The sequence below is a fragment of the Corythoichthys intestinalis genome, chromosome 19 (assembly GCF_030265065.1).
Source record: "Corythoichthys intestinalis isolate RoL2023-P3 chromosome 19, ASM3026506v1, whole genome shotgun sequence".
Classification (NCBI taxonomy): Eukaryota; Metazoa; Chordata; class Actinopteri; order Syngnathiformes; family Syngnathidae; genus Corythoichthys; species Corythoichthys intestinalis.
This window is the reverse complement of record NC_080413.1, coordinates 8,791,504-8,809,976: the sequence shown is the minus strand read 5'-3', so window position 1 is coordinate 8,809,976 and position 18,473 is coordinate 8,791,504. Positions and strand designations below refer to the sequence as shown.

The 18,473-nt window shown below is 38.4% G+C and overlaps 1 protein-coding gene across 8 annotated transcripts in view; it reads left to right on the top strand.

The window, feature by feature from the left end:
* The window catches only part of LOC130908054 (triadin-like), a 31,933-nt gene extending 16,233 nt beyond the window's left edge, over positions 1-15,700 (top strand). For 3 of the 8 annotated variants that reach the window (XM_057823663.1, XM_057823662.1, XM_057823664.1), the window contains exons 3-6: positions 633-834; positions 12,781-12,831; positions 15,146-15,313; positions 15,430-15,683. In XM_057823663.1, the coding sequence (XP_057679646.1) occupies positions 633-834; positions 12,781-12,831; positions 15,146-15,313; positions 15,430-15,452 (444 nt within the window). In that variant the 3' untranslated portion in view covers positions 15,453-15,683. Of the gene's footprint in view, positions 1-632; positions 835-12,780; positions 12,832-15,145; positions 15,314-15,429 lie in introns of all 8 variants that reach the window. The other 5 variants (XM_057823668.1, XM_057823665.1, XM_057823667.1 and 2 more) reach the window with 5 other exon arrangements.
* The last annotated feature ends 2,773 nt before the right edge of the window (positions 15,701-18,473 follow it).

Genomic DNA, 18,473 nt, shown 5'->3' with positions numbered 1-18,473 from the left:
TTAAGGTCCCATATTATTTGAATTAAAAAATAAATATTAGAAGCTAAAAAACACATCTTTTTCAGGGGTGCGAATAATTATGGAAGGCACTGTATCTAACTTACTGAAAAATACTTCAAAATTATCCATTGATTTTCTTCATCTATTTTTCTCCCGGATGCCATCTTACCATGTTTTTATTTATCTATTAACTTAAATCGACCCCCACCCCAAAAAATTTGACTAGAAAGAGGGTTAACTGTAGTTTAAGCAGCCAATCTAGTGAATTACACCAACGTTAAGACGGCGGATAGCCTTTTTCTCCCAATCCGTCATGACGTCGTGACTCTCTCACCTGCGGCTGGTCGATAACGTTGGCCTGTCGCAGTGCCGCTAAATCAATGTGCTGCTTTTATAGGCAAACGCACACACACATCTACACAGGCTACACCGTTGTGCAAACATGTTAAATTGATGTGGAGGTTTGTTATCAATGCAGCAACATGAAAGGTCAACTTGTTGCATAAACAGACTTTTTTTATCCTCAACCTGAGCCAAAAATTTACGTACGTATGCATCAGACAGCTATTGTTTGTGGTCACTGTGTTTTCTGCTGCTAAACCTGTTATTGTAACTCTTAACTCTTATCTTAGCTGCTTTCTCCACCAATGAGCAGCCAGACCAGCGGTGGGGAAACGGTCTCCCCACCAAGAGTCAACCAGAAGACAATTTGGGATGACATGATCATGACCTTCAGCTCGCCAATGGCGTGGCTGCTAGTGGTAGCGTTGGTCATCACCTGGGCGGCCGTCGCTGTGGTCCTCTTCGACCTGCTGGACTATAAGACGCTCGCAGGTAGCAAAATCCTATTTGACCTTGTTGTTTTAGTCTCATTCCAGAAGCATAATAATCCCATTCAAATATGATTATAATGCGTAAATAACATTTCTGGTTTCATCTGTTTGTTAAATGTCACTTTTATGTTCATATGTAATAAGAACATTTTCATTGCCAGCTTCCTCGTTTTTGAAGGAAACTTCAAAAGTGGAGGTCATCATTTTTAACATCCAGAGTCACATTTGGGGAGTCACACAAAACAAATTCTGATAAAACTGCAAACTTTCCTTTAAAAAATGGTTATGCAAGGTAGCACTTATGCTAGCTGTGTTGTGTTTTCGTACAAAGAGAAGCTTAAAAAACGTATTTATTATTTTTTAACTTACACTGCAAAGTAAAAGAGGAAAACATGCAACATATTTCACAAGTTCTGAAGGGTTAGTTATCGTTAGTAAAATTATCGACAAAAATTTTTAAGTAAGCAGAAATGTGAAGTAATTTCATAACATGCCAAATAGGGTCACAATTAAAGTAATTAAATATTGTCCAACAAATAAAGCATGAAAAATAATTTATATGTTGTACATATATTTGACAAAATAATCGCGTTTCCGAAGTTCGAGCCTGAAAGGGGATGAACCCGGAAATGATACGTCACACCGGGAACAGCGATGGCAGCTCCATACATACGGCCGCCATACAAAGCCCTTCAAACAATGATTCAAACAGCGATATAAGCGATAGATCGAGCGCAAGGGAGGAGATCCAAGTTTTTGAAGAGTTGGAGGAAGAAGAGGTGGAATTTTATGTTGGACCTAACATGTATTAGCCAGACTCTAAACCAAATTTTTAGGGGCTGCAGATTGGATGTATTTTTATGCTTGTTTTTTTTTTTTTTTTTTTTTTTTGCTTTAAAATGTGGAATATGTTTAAAAGACAGTCGTTTAATGAGGAATAAAACTTTAAAATGGCCATTAATCGTAAGAAATTTGCATCTGGTTCTGAACTCATTTTAAATACCTAAAATCTTTATATTTTTCAATCCACATACACATGTACCTAGAGATATGAGTCACCAGATTATTTAGTGTTTCAAAATAAAACCCATTGTTTTCCTGGTTTTCTGCTTTTACTTGAAATTTAAAAAAAAAAAACACCAAAAAAAACTGCGTAACACTGTTATAACACAAATGGTGGTGCAACACATGAAGACCTATAATATAACAATACAAATAGTCAAGAATTCTTTCTCCTCTACAGAAAATACAAATATTATGCAAATTACTGAGGAACAGTCATCAAGTGTAGCCACTGTATTTAGAAAAAAAACAGCATATTGTGTCCCCCTATTGTGTCCGGATGTACTAAAAATGACTGATTTTAAGATGGAGGCTAATTTCATGCTGTGACATGGTCACATGACTCCATGTTGGATGGTTCACATCCATTCCCTAAATGACAACTGATGGAAAGGCCACATACTTCCACTGTGATAAAAAAAAAAATCAACCCACAAATTTCCTGCCGTACGTATAATTGTCTTAAACGATCACATCTCCTTTTTTTATGATGACATTTAATGTCGGCTCGGTCATGCGCCTACGCAGACCCTTTTTGGCTGCAACCAAGAAGTGCTCAGATCGCAATTGTGATTTAGTCAAGGAGCTCCTCTTCAAAAGCATTCAATTATGTCGTCAGGAATAATGAAACATATGCTGCTAGAATCACGCTTCATTTTTCAAGTTTGAACACCCATCTGGCCCCAAACAAATAAGATGAAGTCCACATGCTATGTTGTAATAAGTCATGACAAACTGCATTTGAATACAGCCTAAATGTTACTGCTAATATGAAAATTGCTAACATATTTGACAGTTTTATGACAAATGATATGTTTTTAGGGTTGCGTTCCGAATACAAATTTGAAATGGAATGAAAAAAAATTCGGATGACAATTTTGATGAGTTAGTAGTTTACAACTCTTATGTCACTTTTTATTACCATGTTATTATTATGTTATTACTATTTTATATCGTAAATGTCATTAAAAGGACTGAATATCCGGTTTCTTTCCTTATACAACATTGTATTTTAACTAGGGCTGTCAAAATTATCGCGTTAACGCGCGGTAATTAATTTTTTAAATTAATCACGTTAAAATATTTGACGCAATTAACGCACATGTCCCGCTCAGACAGTATTCTGCCTTTTGGTAAGTTTTACAGCAAGGTTTTTTGTGCTGTCTAACAGCGAACTCTTGTGGTCGCTTTGCGACATGGTTTATTGCTTTCTTGCCAGTTCAATATGGCTGCACGACGTCTCGGGCTGACGCCTACGTTAAAATGTTGTGCTTATATGATCCTTGGACAAGATTTGTCCGTAAGTATGGTTGTTGCAAAGAATGTACATATTATGTTAGTAAGCGAAATGTTATATTTTTTTTGTATGAGACGCTTTTTGTTTATGTTTAGTGAACCTGTATAGCGTGCTAAGCTAACATTGTTGCTAATGCAATGCTTGTGTACTTTTTTTTTTGTAGTTTCACTACGGTCTAAAGAGGACAGTGGTTTGAGGCCATTTTATTAATAAATCAGATGAAAAAGAAAGAAGTTTGATTATTAAGGCGTCGTTCACTAGCTGTCTAGCTTTGGAAAAAGTAGACGCTTCGGAGTGAGGACAGCATAGACAGATTTAAATGACAGTAGAGTGAAATGCCCACTACAGTCCTTATGTACCGTATGTTGAATGTATATATCCATCTTGTGTCTTATCTTTCCATTCCAAAAAATTATTTTACAGAATATATATATAATTTACAGAAAAATATGGCATATTTTATAGATGGTTTGAATTGCGATTAATTGCGATTAATTACGATTAATTAATTTTTAAGCTGTAATTAACTCGATTAAAAATTTTAATCGTTTGACAGCCCTAATTTTAACTCTTATGTCACTTTTTATTACTATGTTATTATTATGTTATTACTATTTTACATCGTAAATGTTATTAAAAATACTGAATATCTGGTTTCTTTCTTTATAAAACATTGTATTTTAAAGGTTTAAGAAAAAATGCCAATTTTCTTTTTTTTTTTGGTGGGGGGGTTAGTTTATTTTATATATTCTGTATAAACATATACTCCTGTTCTATAGATATACATTGTTTTTTAGCATTTAAAAAAATGAAAAAAACATTTTTAAACACTCAAAAAATATATTTGTTCAATTTGTCAAATGAAAAAAATAAAGAAAATACTAATTTTATTAAAAACATGTATGACATTTTTTCTAAATTTTTTCCCACAAATTCAACTTTGGGGGGATTTGGTTATTTAATGTTAATTCTGTTCAAATGTCTAATGTCTTTCTTTGATGTATATTTTTTGAGGTTTAAAAAAATGAAATAAAAGATTATTTGAAATATATTGTTCAAGATTTGTTTGATTTTTCAGGTGAAAAAAATAGTTTTATTACAAATTAAAACATTGAATTACAAGAAAACATTCTACTGTTGCAAGACAATGTTATGTAATACTCATTCAAGACAAATACTTCTTTTAAAATTGTCAAAATATTAATCAGGATAAATGTCTTGTTTTAAAACAATTGTATTTCCTCGTTCTTGACTACTATAATACAACAGTAGAGCATAGACATCTCCTTAAAAAGATCTAAATGGAATCGACACGCAGAGTTCAAAGGGCAACCGTCCTCTTAAACAACGCCGCATACCCAAAAATCAATGGCTTTGATTTAGTCATAAAACCCGTGTACTCGAGCGCAGTTAAATGTACTCCAATGACGAACGTCCTTTTCCATCAGTTGCTCTTTTATCTCTCCCATTGGCAACTCCTCCACGTATTCCATGCTCATTACTCCTCTCCTCCTCTTCCTTGACACCCCTGAAACCCCCCTTCACGCCTCCTCTGCGCATCCTCACGCTGTCCATCACCTGCCATCCACCCCCAAAGAGTACACGTCATACTGTGACGACCCCGTGTGTTTATCTCCTGGTAAAAACATCCACATTTTGACTGCTTTGCTTGCTTGCATGTGTGTAGATTTGGGTTTTGGGAATCAAACCTGCGGTGTAAGATGACACTGTACTTATTTGCTGCTTGTCTAATCCAGGTTGATTGGGTGGGAGGAGATTGCCAACTCCCTGGGATAAAAAAAATAAGGGAAACCTCTTTGGTATAGCCAGCCGGCCAAATAACCGTCACCCTTTAATTATTTTTTTTAACCCCTTCAAACCTGCATTTTTTCTGCTCTGAAAAAAAAAATCTTTGCTGATTTTTACTCTACTCAAATACAACCCCTAGCAAAAAGTATGGAATCTCCAGTCTCTCGTACGAGCACTCACCTAGACATTTTATCATGTAAAACAAACTCCGATAAAAAGCTTGAAAAAATAATGAATTAGTTCAAAAGGGCAACTCTTTAGCATTCAGAAACACTAAAAGAAATGAAAAAAAAACATTGTGGTGGTCAGTCAATTTTACTTTTATAGAGCAAGTGCAGGGAAATATATATGGAATGACTCCATTCTGCGGAAAAAAATATGGAATCATGAGAAACAAACAAAGAAATAACATTCCAAACACATCTCTAGTATTTGGTAGCAACACCTCTGGCTTTTATGATAGCTTGCAGTCTCCGGGATGAGTATTGTTCATCAATTTGGTGTCATCTCTCTTTGATTGCAGTTGCCAGGTCATCCTTGCAGGATGCAGCCTTGCTGTGGACCATTTTTTACAATTTCCACCACAGGTTTTTAATAGGGTGTGCATTTTTTAAAGATTTAACCACAGCCATCTCCCCAGTGCCTTTGCCTGACATGCAGCCCCATATAGTCAAGGCCTGAGGGGAATTTTGATGTTTTCTTCAGGCATTCATCTTTGTAAATCTCACTGGAACAGCACCAAACAAAAGTTCCAGCATCATCACCTTGTCCAGTGCAGATTCCTGACCCCTGACACCTCGTCCGATGCAGATTCTTGACTCTTGACAAGGTGATGATGCTGGAACTTTTGTTTGGTGCTGTTCCAGTGAGATTTATAAAGATGACTGCCTGAAGAAAACTTCAAAATTCCCTCAGTCCTTGATGAGATATAGCTGCATGTTAAGGCTGGGTGATATGGCCTTAAGTACGTATCACGGTAAATTAAGCAGAATTACCTCGATAACAATAAATGACAATAAATTCGGCCAAGCGGACTGTTATATAATTTGAAAATTTGAATCAATGCAGGCGGCACGGTGGCTTAGTGGTTAGCACATCTGCCTCACAGTTCTGAGATCAAGGGTTCAATCCCGGGCTTCGGGTGTGGAGTTTGCATGTTCTCCCCGTGCCTGCGTGGGTTTCCTCCGGGAACTCCGGTTTCCTCCCACATCCCAAAAACATGCATGGTAGGCTGATTGAACACTCTAAATTGTCCGTAGGTATGAGTGTGTGCGTGAATGGTTGTATGTCTCCTTGTGCCCTGCGATTGGCTGGCAACCAGTTCAGGGTGTCCCCTGCCTACTGCCCGTAATTGGCTGGGATAGGCTCCAGCACCTCCGCGACCCTCGTGAGGAAAAGCGGCATGGAAAATGAATGAATGAATCAATGCATGGAATACAAATTAACCGTTTCTCGTTAAATGTATTTACCAGCTTTCAATTTAACAGTTGCACATGCAGTCTAAACATTATGTATAAAAAAATATATATTGTAAACGATAAGAATTCTAGTGTGAACATTTATAACAGCTTGTATGACTTGAAAAATGTACATTATAAAAATCAATCTGACGACTGTGCAAACATGTCATTGTAACACAAATGACTTGCAGCTTTAACAGTACACTTCAGACTACTTATTGGTAAGTGCTGCTGTGACATAATTATTCAACACAAGTGTTTACGTCAAGGTTTCAGGTTTTTTTTTTCCAGAACATTTTTTAATACAGGCACCCCCACACAGACACAACTAGATTAAAGCTGTATTGCCCTGATGCCAATGAAATATTTAAAGATTTTATGATGGCAGAATAAAGCAAACACATACAGAAAAACAGCTGTGGCCATTAAACTGTCACATTATATATAGGCTTCACTGTTTGATTATACTTTATGCTGAGTGCTTTACCATCATCAAAGCTTTCAGAGAAATCACACAGAGATAACAAATAACGTGACATAATGATTGCTATGGATGAAGTCCGTGCCTAGTTCACTCATTAATTTTAGCCGTTTCGACAAGGTTAGAGCGGCTATTCGACTCCATCACGTTCATTTGTAGCGTTAGCCTGTGGCTTGGCTACCAGAAGAAAGCACTGAAAGCATCCTCTCCTGAAATCGTGAGAACCAGGGAGGACAGTGAGTGAAAGCCCGTCTGGAACCCGCCAAGAGTTTACCTAATGTCGGGTGAAAATTTCGCACAGCTCCCTTAAGCCCGACTCCATCACGTTTGCTTGTAGCGTTAGCCGCTAGCATTAGCCTACCAGGCTTTTGTATGTTTGGCTTCCTGAAAACCACGTGACTCCATACGTAAGCACACTGACTGCTTTCTTAAAGGGGAATGAACATAGCCGAACAACCCAGAGTCAAAGCGGGATGAAAAGACTATATTTTCTTGTTTTATTAAATTACCGAATTTACCGACATGGTCAAAATTACGTCGGTCATCGTGAAGAATTTCGGTAACGGGAAATTTTCGGTTTACCGCCCTGCTCTACTGCATGTCAGGCAAAGGCACCGGGGAGGCAAGTTTACATTGAAACTTTTGACAGCTTTCTTATCCCTTCAGTTGAAAATATGTTTGTCATTTTTCAAGATGACAATGCATCATGCCACAGAGCTAAAACTGTTAAAGCATTTCTTGGAGAAAGACACATTCAGTCAATGTCATGGCCTGCAAATAGCCCAGATCTCAACCCTATTGAAAACCTGTGGTGGAAATTGAAAAAAAAAAAAAGGTCAACAGCAAGGCTCCGCATGGATAATCTGGCAACTGCAATCAAAGAGAGTTGGCACCAAATTCATGAAGAATACTCATCAAGTATATGCCCCAGAGACTGCAAGCTGTCAAAAAAGCCAGAGCTGATGCTACCAAATACTGAGATGTGTTTTGATTTTTATTTCTTCGTTTGTTTCTCATGATTCCATATTGTTTTCCTCAGAATGGAGTGACTCCATAAATATTTCCCTGCACTTGCTCTATAAAAGTAACATTTATTGACCACCACAATGTTTTTTATTCATTTTTCTTTAGTGTTTCTGAATGCACTTTTGAACTAATTCATTATTTTTTCAAGCTTTTTATCCGAGTTTGATCTACATGATAAAGACTGCTGATTCCATACTTTTTGCTAGGGGTTGTACCATAACAAAGTGCAATTTTATTTATATTTAAGGCTTTGTTTATTGGTTATTGGTTGGCTTGGTTATTTTTAATGTTGATGTTACATTTTTTTTTTATGAGAAATGAGCACGTAGGTTTGCCTTTTTGAAGTTGCGTTTCATCTCAGCCATTTTCAAAGAGCTGAAAATAGCAAAGAGGGTGTACTTCACTTCATGATTTGATTTCAGTGGGTAAAGTTTCATTTAATCAGAAGTGGCAATAGCAACTAAATTCAGTGTATTTATTGATTTAGAGACGCGAACGCATCAAGTCCTTCAGTAGCATGCTCAGGTTTGATGGGTTTAATGTGAAAAGTGATTTTTTTTTTATTTTTATAATAATTATAATGTCACAATACCGTATTTTCCGCACTATAAAGCGCACCTAAAAACCTTCAATTTTCTCAAAAGCCAATAGTGCGCCTTAACGCAGCTTTGTTTAGTGGATGTATAATGCAACCCAGACTACTACTACTAATACACCTTCATTGAAACTTCGCCTTATATTTCGATGCGGTGCAATACGGTACATTATTTTACTCAAACCTGAATTAATTAGGCACATATTGGAGTGACAGGGGAAAACAATAGTTAGTAGTAGTAGTATATTTTTAATACAAAAAGTACTAGAATAAAATGATCTGTCCAGCTAAATTTGAAACTGTATAATTTAACCCTTAAAGGCTCTTTCACACTCGCGTCAGACCAGTGTGAAAGGTGGCCCATTGCAAGTGCAAAATGGGAGGAGCCACGTACAGCTGACGTAGACGCTGTCAGGAAGTGAAAAACAGGTGGATTTCAGCAAGCATATTTACTATACAGATAATCCTGGGTGAAGACGTACTCTACTTACGCAATTTCGACTTTACGATGCCAGAGTGTCATCCGCCATTTTGTCTCCAGTCGCATAAACAGTACCTTATTGTACCTCACAGTATGTTATTTTTTACTTTATTAATACGACGTTTTCTGTCCTCACTAAACGTGAAGTTGTTCAGGTTTACAGACGGCAAACAAGGCAATTGTGTTTTTTGAAGCTTTTTACTTCCTTCACTTTTGACAATTTCTCAAGCTGCAAGACACATATGTACACTGATGTTCAAAACCACACGCATTTTAACAAAAAAACACTTGACACAAAACAATTGGTGTTCAAACATCCATCGAGTCTGATCAATGCGTACATTTAGTAGCTTAAATTAGCCTAATTTGCCTAACAAAAGTCCGCTAGCTAAAATGCTATGAATGCTAACGTATTTACAATTCTTATAGCAAATCGCTCAAAGGTAAATCCACAAACTACAGCTGTAAACTTAATTACAAATGCATACACAAACATATTTTAGCTGAAACAACTTACAGCCTTATGCAGTGTTGTTAATAACAGCGTGAAGAGTATAACGGTGTTACTAACAGCATTATTTTTTTCAATAGTGAGTAATCTAATTACTTTTCTCAGCTTGGCAACGCTGTTACCGTTACTGACAATGTAAAGGCATGCGTTACTATGCGTTACCACGTTGGTTGAATGACGCGAGAAAAGTCATTAGACAATCATAACTATGACATGACACTGTCATGAGCATTAATGAATAATAAAGGGTATGAAAACGCAAAGCGGGTGTGAGACATCAATAGAACCATTTTGTGCCAAGATAACAAATATTGATAAAGTTAACAAAAAAATCAATCACATTAATGAGCAATTATCGAAAATAGATCGAAAATGACTAACCTTTCCGAAAGTGTTCCGGAAACAGCCGAATGGGGCGGAGACGTCATAACAAGGAAACAAAAGGTCGAGGCAGGTGCCATCGTTGTTTATCGACGAGAGAGTTGCGTTCGTGTTTTATCAAAAAATCGCTAAAATGGTTCAAACCTGTCATGCTATGCGGTTTACAAATAGCCATTTGTCGCAATGTAGTACCCATGAGTTCCCGAACGTGAGAAAAAGAGCTGGACTACGCAGACAATGAGTAAAGTTCGTCAGTGCTAAGAGGGCTAATTTTGCAATTTTACAGGGAAACGGGAACCTGACGAGCCAGAAGATGTGCCTACAACCTCAAAGAAAACAAAATTTATGCTACTTCCCAATTACTAAAGACCCACGAACTGCGAAGGAGTGAATTCATGAGCCGTATGTGAATAAATCGAGTGATTCGAGCATGTCTGTGGAACAGGAATATCAGCTTGTAGACATCGCAAATCACGGTGACTTAAACGTACATTTGAGACAACAACTCTACCGAAGTTCTGGATTAAAGTCACTTCGGAATATCCCGACATCGCTAGGAGCGAGCTGAAAACTGTGGTACAATTTCCAACATCGTGTATTTGTGATGCTAGCTTCTCTCACTCTCCCATCTTGGGACCATCTCGTCTCAACGAAACAAACTCAGCCCTCCCACTGATTCAGCGGGTGAGTTGTATTTTTTCCCTGCACTTAACACGACGGGGCTAAAAACAAATGCTATTTTATATTTGCTGTATTTTTCTGCCGCACATTGCCGGTGTTCTGACAAAGTTGGCATGCGCGTAACGTTAAAAAGGACCGCGAATGCAGCGATTCCTAAGAACACACTACAAACTTTCTTTAAAGAAAGGAATATTAACTTAGGTTTGCCATGTTTGGCGCACACAACAACTGCACGTAGACCTCTCACTTAACGACTTCGCCGTGTCGTTAAGCGTTAATTTACGCCATTTCCGTGTTGCACATGTATGTTTGTGATGTAAATAGTTTTTTAGCACCATTGGATAACCTTGAGACTCCAACTGAATATAAAAGTGAGACACCGGTCCGTAAAAAAAAGACCCAAATCACACCGGTCCGTGGTGCAAAAAAGGTTGGGGACCCCTGCTCTAATCCCATTCATATTTGTGTCGGTTGGCAGAGTGAAACCGATGATAGCATATTAAATGATAATTATTCTATACATTACTTTATTTTGCGGTCACGGTGTATCAGCTTCACTAAAAGAAATGCAAAACATACCATTTGGTGTTTCCCACACGAACTGTTGTCGGGGTTTCATCAGTGTGATTGCTTCCCTCAATGATCCTTTCATTAGGCTGCATTGGCTTTCGTTTGGGCTCAAATTGATAACCCAAAACACCAAAGAAAGGTTCATAACTGTCCTCGTCACCATTAGAAGAATGTTCGTTTCATCGGATTTGTCGCTGCAAATAGAAACAAAATTGTCCGCCATCATCGCCGCCATTCAGTACTAAGCACTGAGCTGGCTGTTTCCCGAAAGTGACGTCACGCACACAATATGCTAGATTTCCGGCATCTCGGGGGCGGGTCCTTTTAGCTTGACAATCGACCTAATTTCTATCATTTTCTTGTTGTTGCGATGTGTGTACTTACACGAAGTGGCATGATATGAATTCAAAAGGCATGCGTTGATGGATAAATGATGGAATATTAGCATTTCCCCAGGTGTTGTCATACCCTTTAAATAACGGATTTCATTTTGTGTTATCCGGCAAATTATCTCACTTTTGAATGGATGGAAACGATCCAAACTGGACATGAATGGAGTTAGGAACATAATTTGCCGGATGACACTTAATGACATCTGACATAAGCATTCAGTAATGCCCATGGTAGTATCATGTCATAAATATTACCGTCCTATGACAGTCTTATGACGCCACTGTCAAATAAAGTATTAGCAAATACCATAACAAGTATTTAATGAAACAACTGGAACAGTAACTGAAGAAATAATTAGCACACAACATGAATTTTGATTGTTATTCCCATCTGTAGCGCTGGAATGCATGCTAAGAGGCAGCATGTTGCCTATTAACCCAATTAAATCAACAAATAAGCCTCACTGGACTGTAAGCCGCAGGATTCAAAATTAAGGGGAATAAAAAGCTGCTTATAGTCAGAAAATTACAGTAATCTTGGTAGCCCTAATTGACAGAAATAATGGAAATGGGAAGGAAACCCTAACTACAATGTGTCCCACCATAAAGTTGAGTTTGACACACGATACTACCTAAAAAGATCAGTGACATGGCGACAAATTGATGCTCAATTCTGATTGGTTGAAATAAATTAAAGCAGTTGTTGGCTAAACTGATGCCGTTTTATATTTGTCTCTTCTGTGTGCATATTTTTGCTAGCATGACTCTGTTTAATACTTCCCCTCACACGCTCAAACCTCCTAGGTGCTGTCCATCAAACACTGAGGCCGCCGTAATTTCCGCCTGTAAACAGCTGATTAATGCGCTGACATTTCTGTGATTGGCAGACAATGGAAGTTGTTTTGTCACATCCTCCTCGCCTAAGTTTCACCAACAGCACTTTCAAGTTTACTACTCCAGTGTTGAAAACTCTTTAAAACCGTATCCGCGCTCACAGCATGCGTTACATTTGTTCTTTCGACGTGCCTAACATGCCGCTAAAGGTTTTGGAAACCTGCGGTGGAATAACAGCGGCTCTTGGCACTTCATCCCTTCAGTGATTGCGCTTTCATCTCTTTGTTCTTCTATCCTGAATACGTCGCATCAAGCCTTCTTGTTTTCTTCTTTGTTCTTATTTTCCTGTGTTTCTTCCCGCCCTAAGGTCTTCCGCCTCCTGCCGCCATCGCCAGGCGAGGTTTGCGGGCCAACAGAGGCAAGTACACAAAAACAATGCTTCTTTAATCTTTCACTTTGTTACGTGTACACTTATTTGAGGAAATCTTTGCTTGGCTTTTACGTATTTTTCGGACTATAAATAGTATCTGAGTATAAGTCGCACCACCCCAAAAATGCGCAATGCCTTTGGAAAAAAAATTATATAAAAGCTGCACCGGAGTATAAATCACATTTTGTGGAGAAATTTATTTGCTAAAATCTAACACCAAGAGCAGACATGTCAGCTTGAAAGGCAATTTAAAATAAAAATAGAATAGAGAACAACAGGCTGAAAAAGTGTATCATACAGTGGGACAAATAAGTTTTTAGTCAACCATGAATTGTGCAAGTTCTCACACTTGAAAATATTAGAGAGGCCTATAATTGTCAACATGGGTAAATCTCAACCATGAGAGACATGAAAAAACAGAAAATCACATTGTTTGATTTTTAAATAATTTAATTGCAAATCAATGTGGAAAATAAGTATTTGGACCATACCAAAAGTTCATCTCAATACTTTGTTATGTACCCTTTGTTGGCAATAACGGCGCCCAAACGTTTTCTGTAACTCTTCACAAGCTTTTCACACACTGTTGCTGGTATTTTGGCCCATTCCTCCATGCAGATCTCCTCTAGAGCAGTGATGTTTTGGGGCGGTCGTTGCGCAACACAGACTTTTAACTCCCTCCACAGATTTTTTATGGGGTTGAGATTTGGACACTGGCTAGGCCACTCCACGACCTTGAAATGCTTCTTACGAAGCCACTCCTTTGTTGCCCTGGCTGTGTGTTTGGGATCACTGTCATGCTGAAAGGCCCAGCCACGTCTCATCTTCAGTGCCCTTGCTGACGGGAGATTTTCACTCAAAAATCTCTCGATACATGGCCCCATTCATTCTTTCCTTTACACAGATGACTCGACTTGGTCCCTTTGCAGAAAAACAGCCCCAAAGCATAATATTTCCACCCCCATGCTTCACAGTGGGTATGGTGTTCTTCGGATGCAATTGAGTATTCTTTCTCCTCCAAATACGAGAACCTGTGTTTCTACCAAAACGTTCTATTTTGGTTTCATCTGACCATAACACAGTCTCCCAGTCCTCTTCTGGATCATCCAAATGCTCTCTAGCGAACCGCAGACAGGCCTGGACGTGTATTTTCTTCAGCAGGGGGACACGTCTGGCACTGCAGGATTTGAGTCTCTGGCGGCGCATTGTGTTACTGATAGTAGCCTTTGTTACTGTGATCCCAGCTCTCTGTAGGTCATTCACTTATGTCGCTCCATGTGATTCTGGTATTTTTGCTCACCGTTCTTGTTTTCATTTTGACGCCACGGGGTGAGATCTTGCAGCCAGCTGTCACAGTCAACTTTCTTTTTTTGTTGATTTTCGCCATTTTAGAAAATTGGGAGTAAAGGTTCGCACGGGGTAATGTTGCTTAGTGTGCTGCTGCCTTTTCGTGGGTAAATGAGGAGCAGCATTTAGTGTGTAAGATACTTGGGGTGTGACAAAATATCGAAATGGTGATATATCGTGATACTTTGTATCCCAAAAGGTTATCGATATGCTCCTGCCAAGAATCGAGATATCGTTTTAAAAAGGTGTCAATGTTTAAAAAAAAAAAAAAAAAGCAACCAACAAGTTGCTACCACAATCTTCCACCATGATGATGTCTCAGGTAACTGTAAGGCTGCCATTGATGGTCCTTGACGCCCAATCCATTTAGACTGGGAACGTTCGTTCGTTCGAAACCAAAGCATTCGCGGTAATTCTGTCTGATTTTCGGGGCATTTACAGGTCACTTTCTGTTCATTTACAGGTCATTTCTTGTTGAGTTTGAGTCACTGCCTAATCATTTGGGTGATTTCCAGGTCAATTCCTGTTCTGTAACTCAAAATAAACAGGAGGTGACCCATAAAATACCCCAAAATGAACAGTAAGCAACTCAAAATTAACAGGTAAATGACCTTAAATGGCCCAAAATGACCTCATTGTCTGGCATTACCTGCCAATGACGACCATAGACGTTCAATCGGTTTGAAGTGGGAGGGATGGCAGCGAATGAACGAATGTTCATTCGCTGCCACCCTCCCAGTTCAAATGGATTGGACGTCTACTAGTGATAAACTCATTGCAATTCGAAGCAGAAGCTTGTTTTTCTGTTTATTAGTTGTTTGTAGAATATCCTAGAATGATTTCCTGACCAATGTATCGACAATCGTTATATCGCCATATCATCAGATCGCTATCGTGAGCTTTGTATTGCAAATCGTATCGTGAGGTAACAAGAGGCTGCTCCGTTGCTGTTAAGGTGGTGTACGTCCAATCAAGTCCAGCCCCTCCGCCGGTGCGGCCCCGCCGCCGCAAGAAAGCACCGACTGGCTAGAAATGATGTGGACGTTCGCCGCTAGCCTCGTGGCACCCGATGCGGAGGAAGAGGAATCGGAAGGTATTCACCAGATAACCCAAACCCTCACATGTAAGAGCGAGCATCAACTATTATCTGTTTAAAAAAACACCATTTTACATCAGGTAACATTCCGCCTTTGACCTTAAACTAGATTTAAGTGGCTCTTACTTTTTGTGGCCTTTCAGCTTTGCACTCGGAGGAGTTCTGAAGATGGAAAATGCGGAATTGTAGCGCATGGAGGGTCAAGAAATATCTTTGAGGATGTCACACAGTGTGAATCTTTTTGTCTGTTCTTAGGAAGACTTGAGTGAATAAAAATGATGCATTTATGATGCATTTAAAGCTTTGTTACTACAATTCTAGAAAGTTTACAGTGCTTCAGTCATTTTTACACAGTCTGGGAGTAGTTTTAACTCATTCACTGCCAATGACAGCAGTGGACATCCAATGCGTTTTGACTGGGAAGATACTAGAACTTGTTTCAAGAAAATTTAATAGAATTTCATAGTTAAACACCAAACATTTTTGTGATAATATGATAATAATTGAACATATTCCAACAGAAGCATTGTGACTTTAAGCTAAAACAACCACATTAGCGTTTTAGTGTGTTAGGATAATGCTAAGGCTAAGTTCCATGCTATAGTGCAATGCTATAACTCATTATGCAACAGAGCGACACTAGGGTTGTTGCGATCATGTTTTTTTGCTCCCGATCCGATCCCGATCGTTTTAGTTTGAGTATCTGCCGATCCCGATATTTCCCGATCCGATTGCTTTTTTTTTTTTTGCTCCCGATTCAATTCCAATCATTCCCGACAATTTTTCCCGATCATATACATTTTGGCAATGCATTAAGAAAAAAATGAATAAAACTCGGACGAATATATACATTCAACATACAGTACATAAGTACTGTATCTGTTTATTATGACAATAAATCCTCAAGATGGCATTTACATTATTAACATTCTTTCTGTGAGAGGGATCCACGGATAGAAAGACTTGTGACTTTGTATATTGTGACTAAATATTGCCATCTAGTGTATTTGTTGAGCTTTCAGTAAATGATATAGTCATGCCCAAATGCATGATGGGAAGTGGAACTATGACTGGGCGTAGTGCTACCAATTGAAATATCTTCTCTGCGTTGGCAAATAACTTAAGGTGTTAATTGTTAATTGCTACCTTGCTTCCCCAGATTGCTTCCCATGATATTTCTGATCTTAAGGAGAGGGATTGTAAGGTTTTAGCTAATTAAATAAAGGCTCCAAAGGCTGCCAAAATTCACTCTACTTATTTTATGCTGCCTTTTATCTCTCTATATAGGTAGAACGGCGCCATTACAGATTGAGCGCGACAATGCGTGAGTGGGTCGTGCGGCGCATGCATTAATTGCGTTAAATATTTTAACGTGATACATTTTTTTTAAAAATTAATTACCGCCGTTATTAGGATAAATTTGATAACCCTACCTTAAGCCTAAACTAGAGACTCTGGAAGAGTGAAACATATTATGTCTGTAACGTTAAATACAATTAGAAAACGATTTAATTTAAAAAATATATAAATATTTAAAAAAGGCATGGCCGATTTTTTTTTTGCCGATTCCGATGCTTTGAAAAAAATGACGTGATCGGACCCGATCGATTGGGACATCTCTAGTGAACACAAATGGTAATTCAGCAAGTCGAGCCAGCAAATATAATATTGATCGTATATTCTTCATGCTCCTGCCAAAAATCGTGATATTGTTTAAAAAAAAAAAAGGTGTCAATGTTTTTAAAATAAATAAATAAGGAACCAACAAGTTGCATCAAAATATTCCACTATCATAGTGTCAAACAAAAGTTCCAGCATCACCTTGTCCAATACAGATTCTTGACTTTTGACACATTGTCCAATGCAGATTCTTGACTCTTGACAAGGTGATAATGCTGGAACTTTTGTTTGGTGCTGTTCCAGTGAGAGTTACAAAGATGACTGCCTGAAGAAAAAATCCAAATTCCCTCAGTCCTTGATGATATGGGGCTGCATGTCAGGCAAAGGCACTGGGGAGATGGCTGTGGTTAATTCTTCAATCAATGCACAAGTTAACATTGAAAGTTTAGGTGTCAATGTTTAAAAAAAAAAAAAAAGGAACCAACAAGTTGCTATCAAAATATTCCACTATCATAGTGTCAAACAAAAGTTCCAGCATCATCACCTTTTCCAATACAGATTCTAGACTCTTGACAAGGTGATGATGCTGGAAATTTTGTTTGGTGCTGTTCCAGTCAGATTTACAAAGATGACTGCCTGAAGAAAACATCAAAATTCCCTCAGTCCTTGATGATATGGGGCTGCACGTGAGGCAAAGGCACTGGGGAGATGGCTGAGGTCAAATCTTCATTAAAGTTAACAGTGAAATTTTAGACAGCTTTCTTATCCCTTCAATTGAAAATATGTTTGTCATTTTCCAAGATGACAATGCATCATGCCACAGAGCTAAAACTGTTAAAGCTTTCCTTGAAGGAGACTCATCCAGTCAATGTCATGGGCTGCAAATAGCCCAGATCTCAACCCTATTGAAAACCTGTGGTGGAAATTGAAAAAAATGGTCCACAGCAAGGCGCCGACCTGCAAGTATTATCTGGAACTGCAATCAAAGAGACCAAATTGATGAAGATTACTCATCAAGTCCATGCCTCAGAGACTGCAAGGTGTCTAATAATGCCAGAGGTGGTGCTACTAAATACTAGAAATGTGTTTTGATAGTTATTTCTTTGTTTGTTTCTAATGATTCCATATTTTTTTCCCTCAGAATGGAGTGATTCCATATATTTCCCTGCACCTGCTCTATAAAAGTAACATTTACTGACCACCACTTTTGAACTAATTCATTATTTTTTTAAGGTTTTTTATCTGAGTTTGTTCTTCATGATAAAATGTCTAAGTGCTCATCCGAGACTGGTGATTCCATACCTTTTGGTAGTGGTTATTAGTCGTCATCTGGCTGCTTCTTTGTGGTGTTCGGCACCTATTTTGTCCGTTCGGCAGTCAGGGTATCGAAACTTTGAATCGAAATTTAAAAATTCGGAGTGTTAGTCCCGGATCCCATCAATGCTCGATGCCCAACCCTACCCATAATTGCCCCAAAATCAACAAGAAGTGATTAGAAATCAACAGCATTGGACCTGAAATGCCCCAAAATTAAACTCATTGGTTGCCATAGATGCCGTGAGAATTA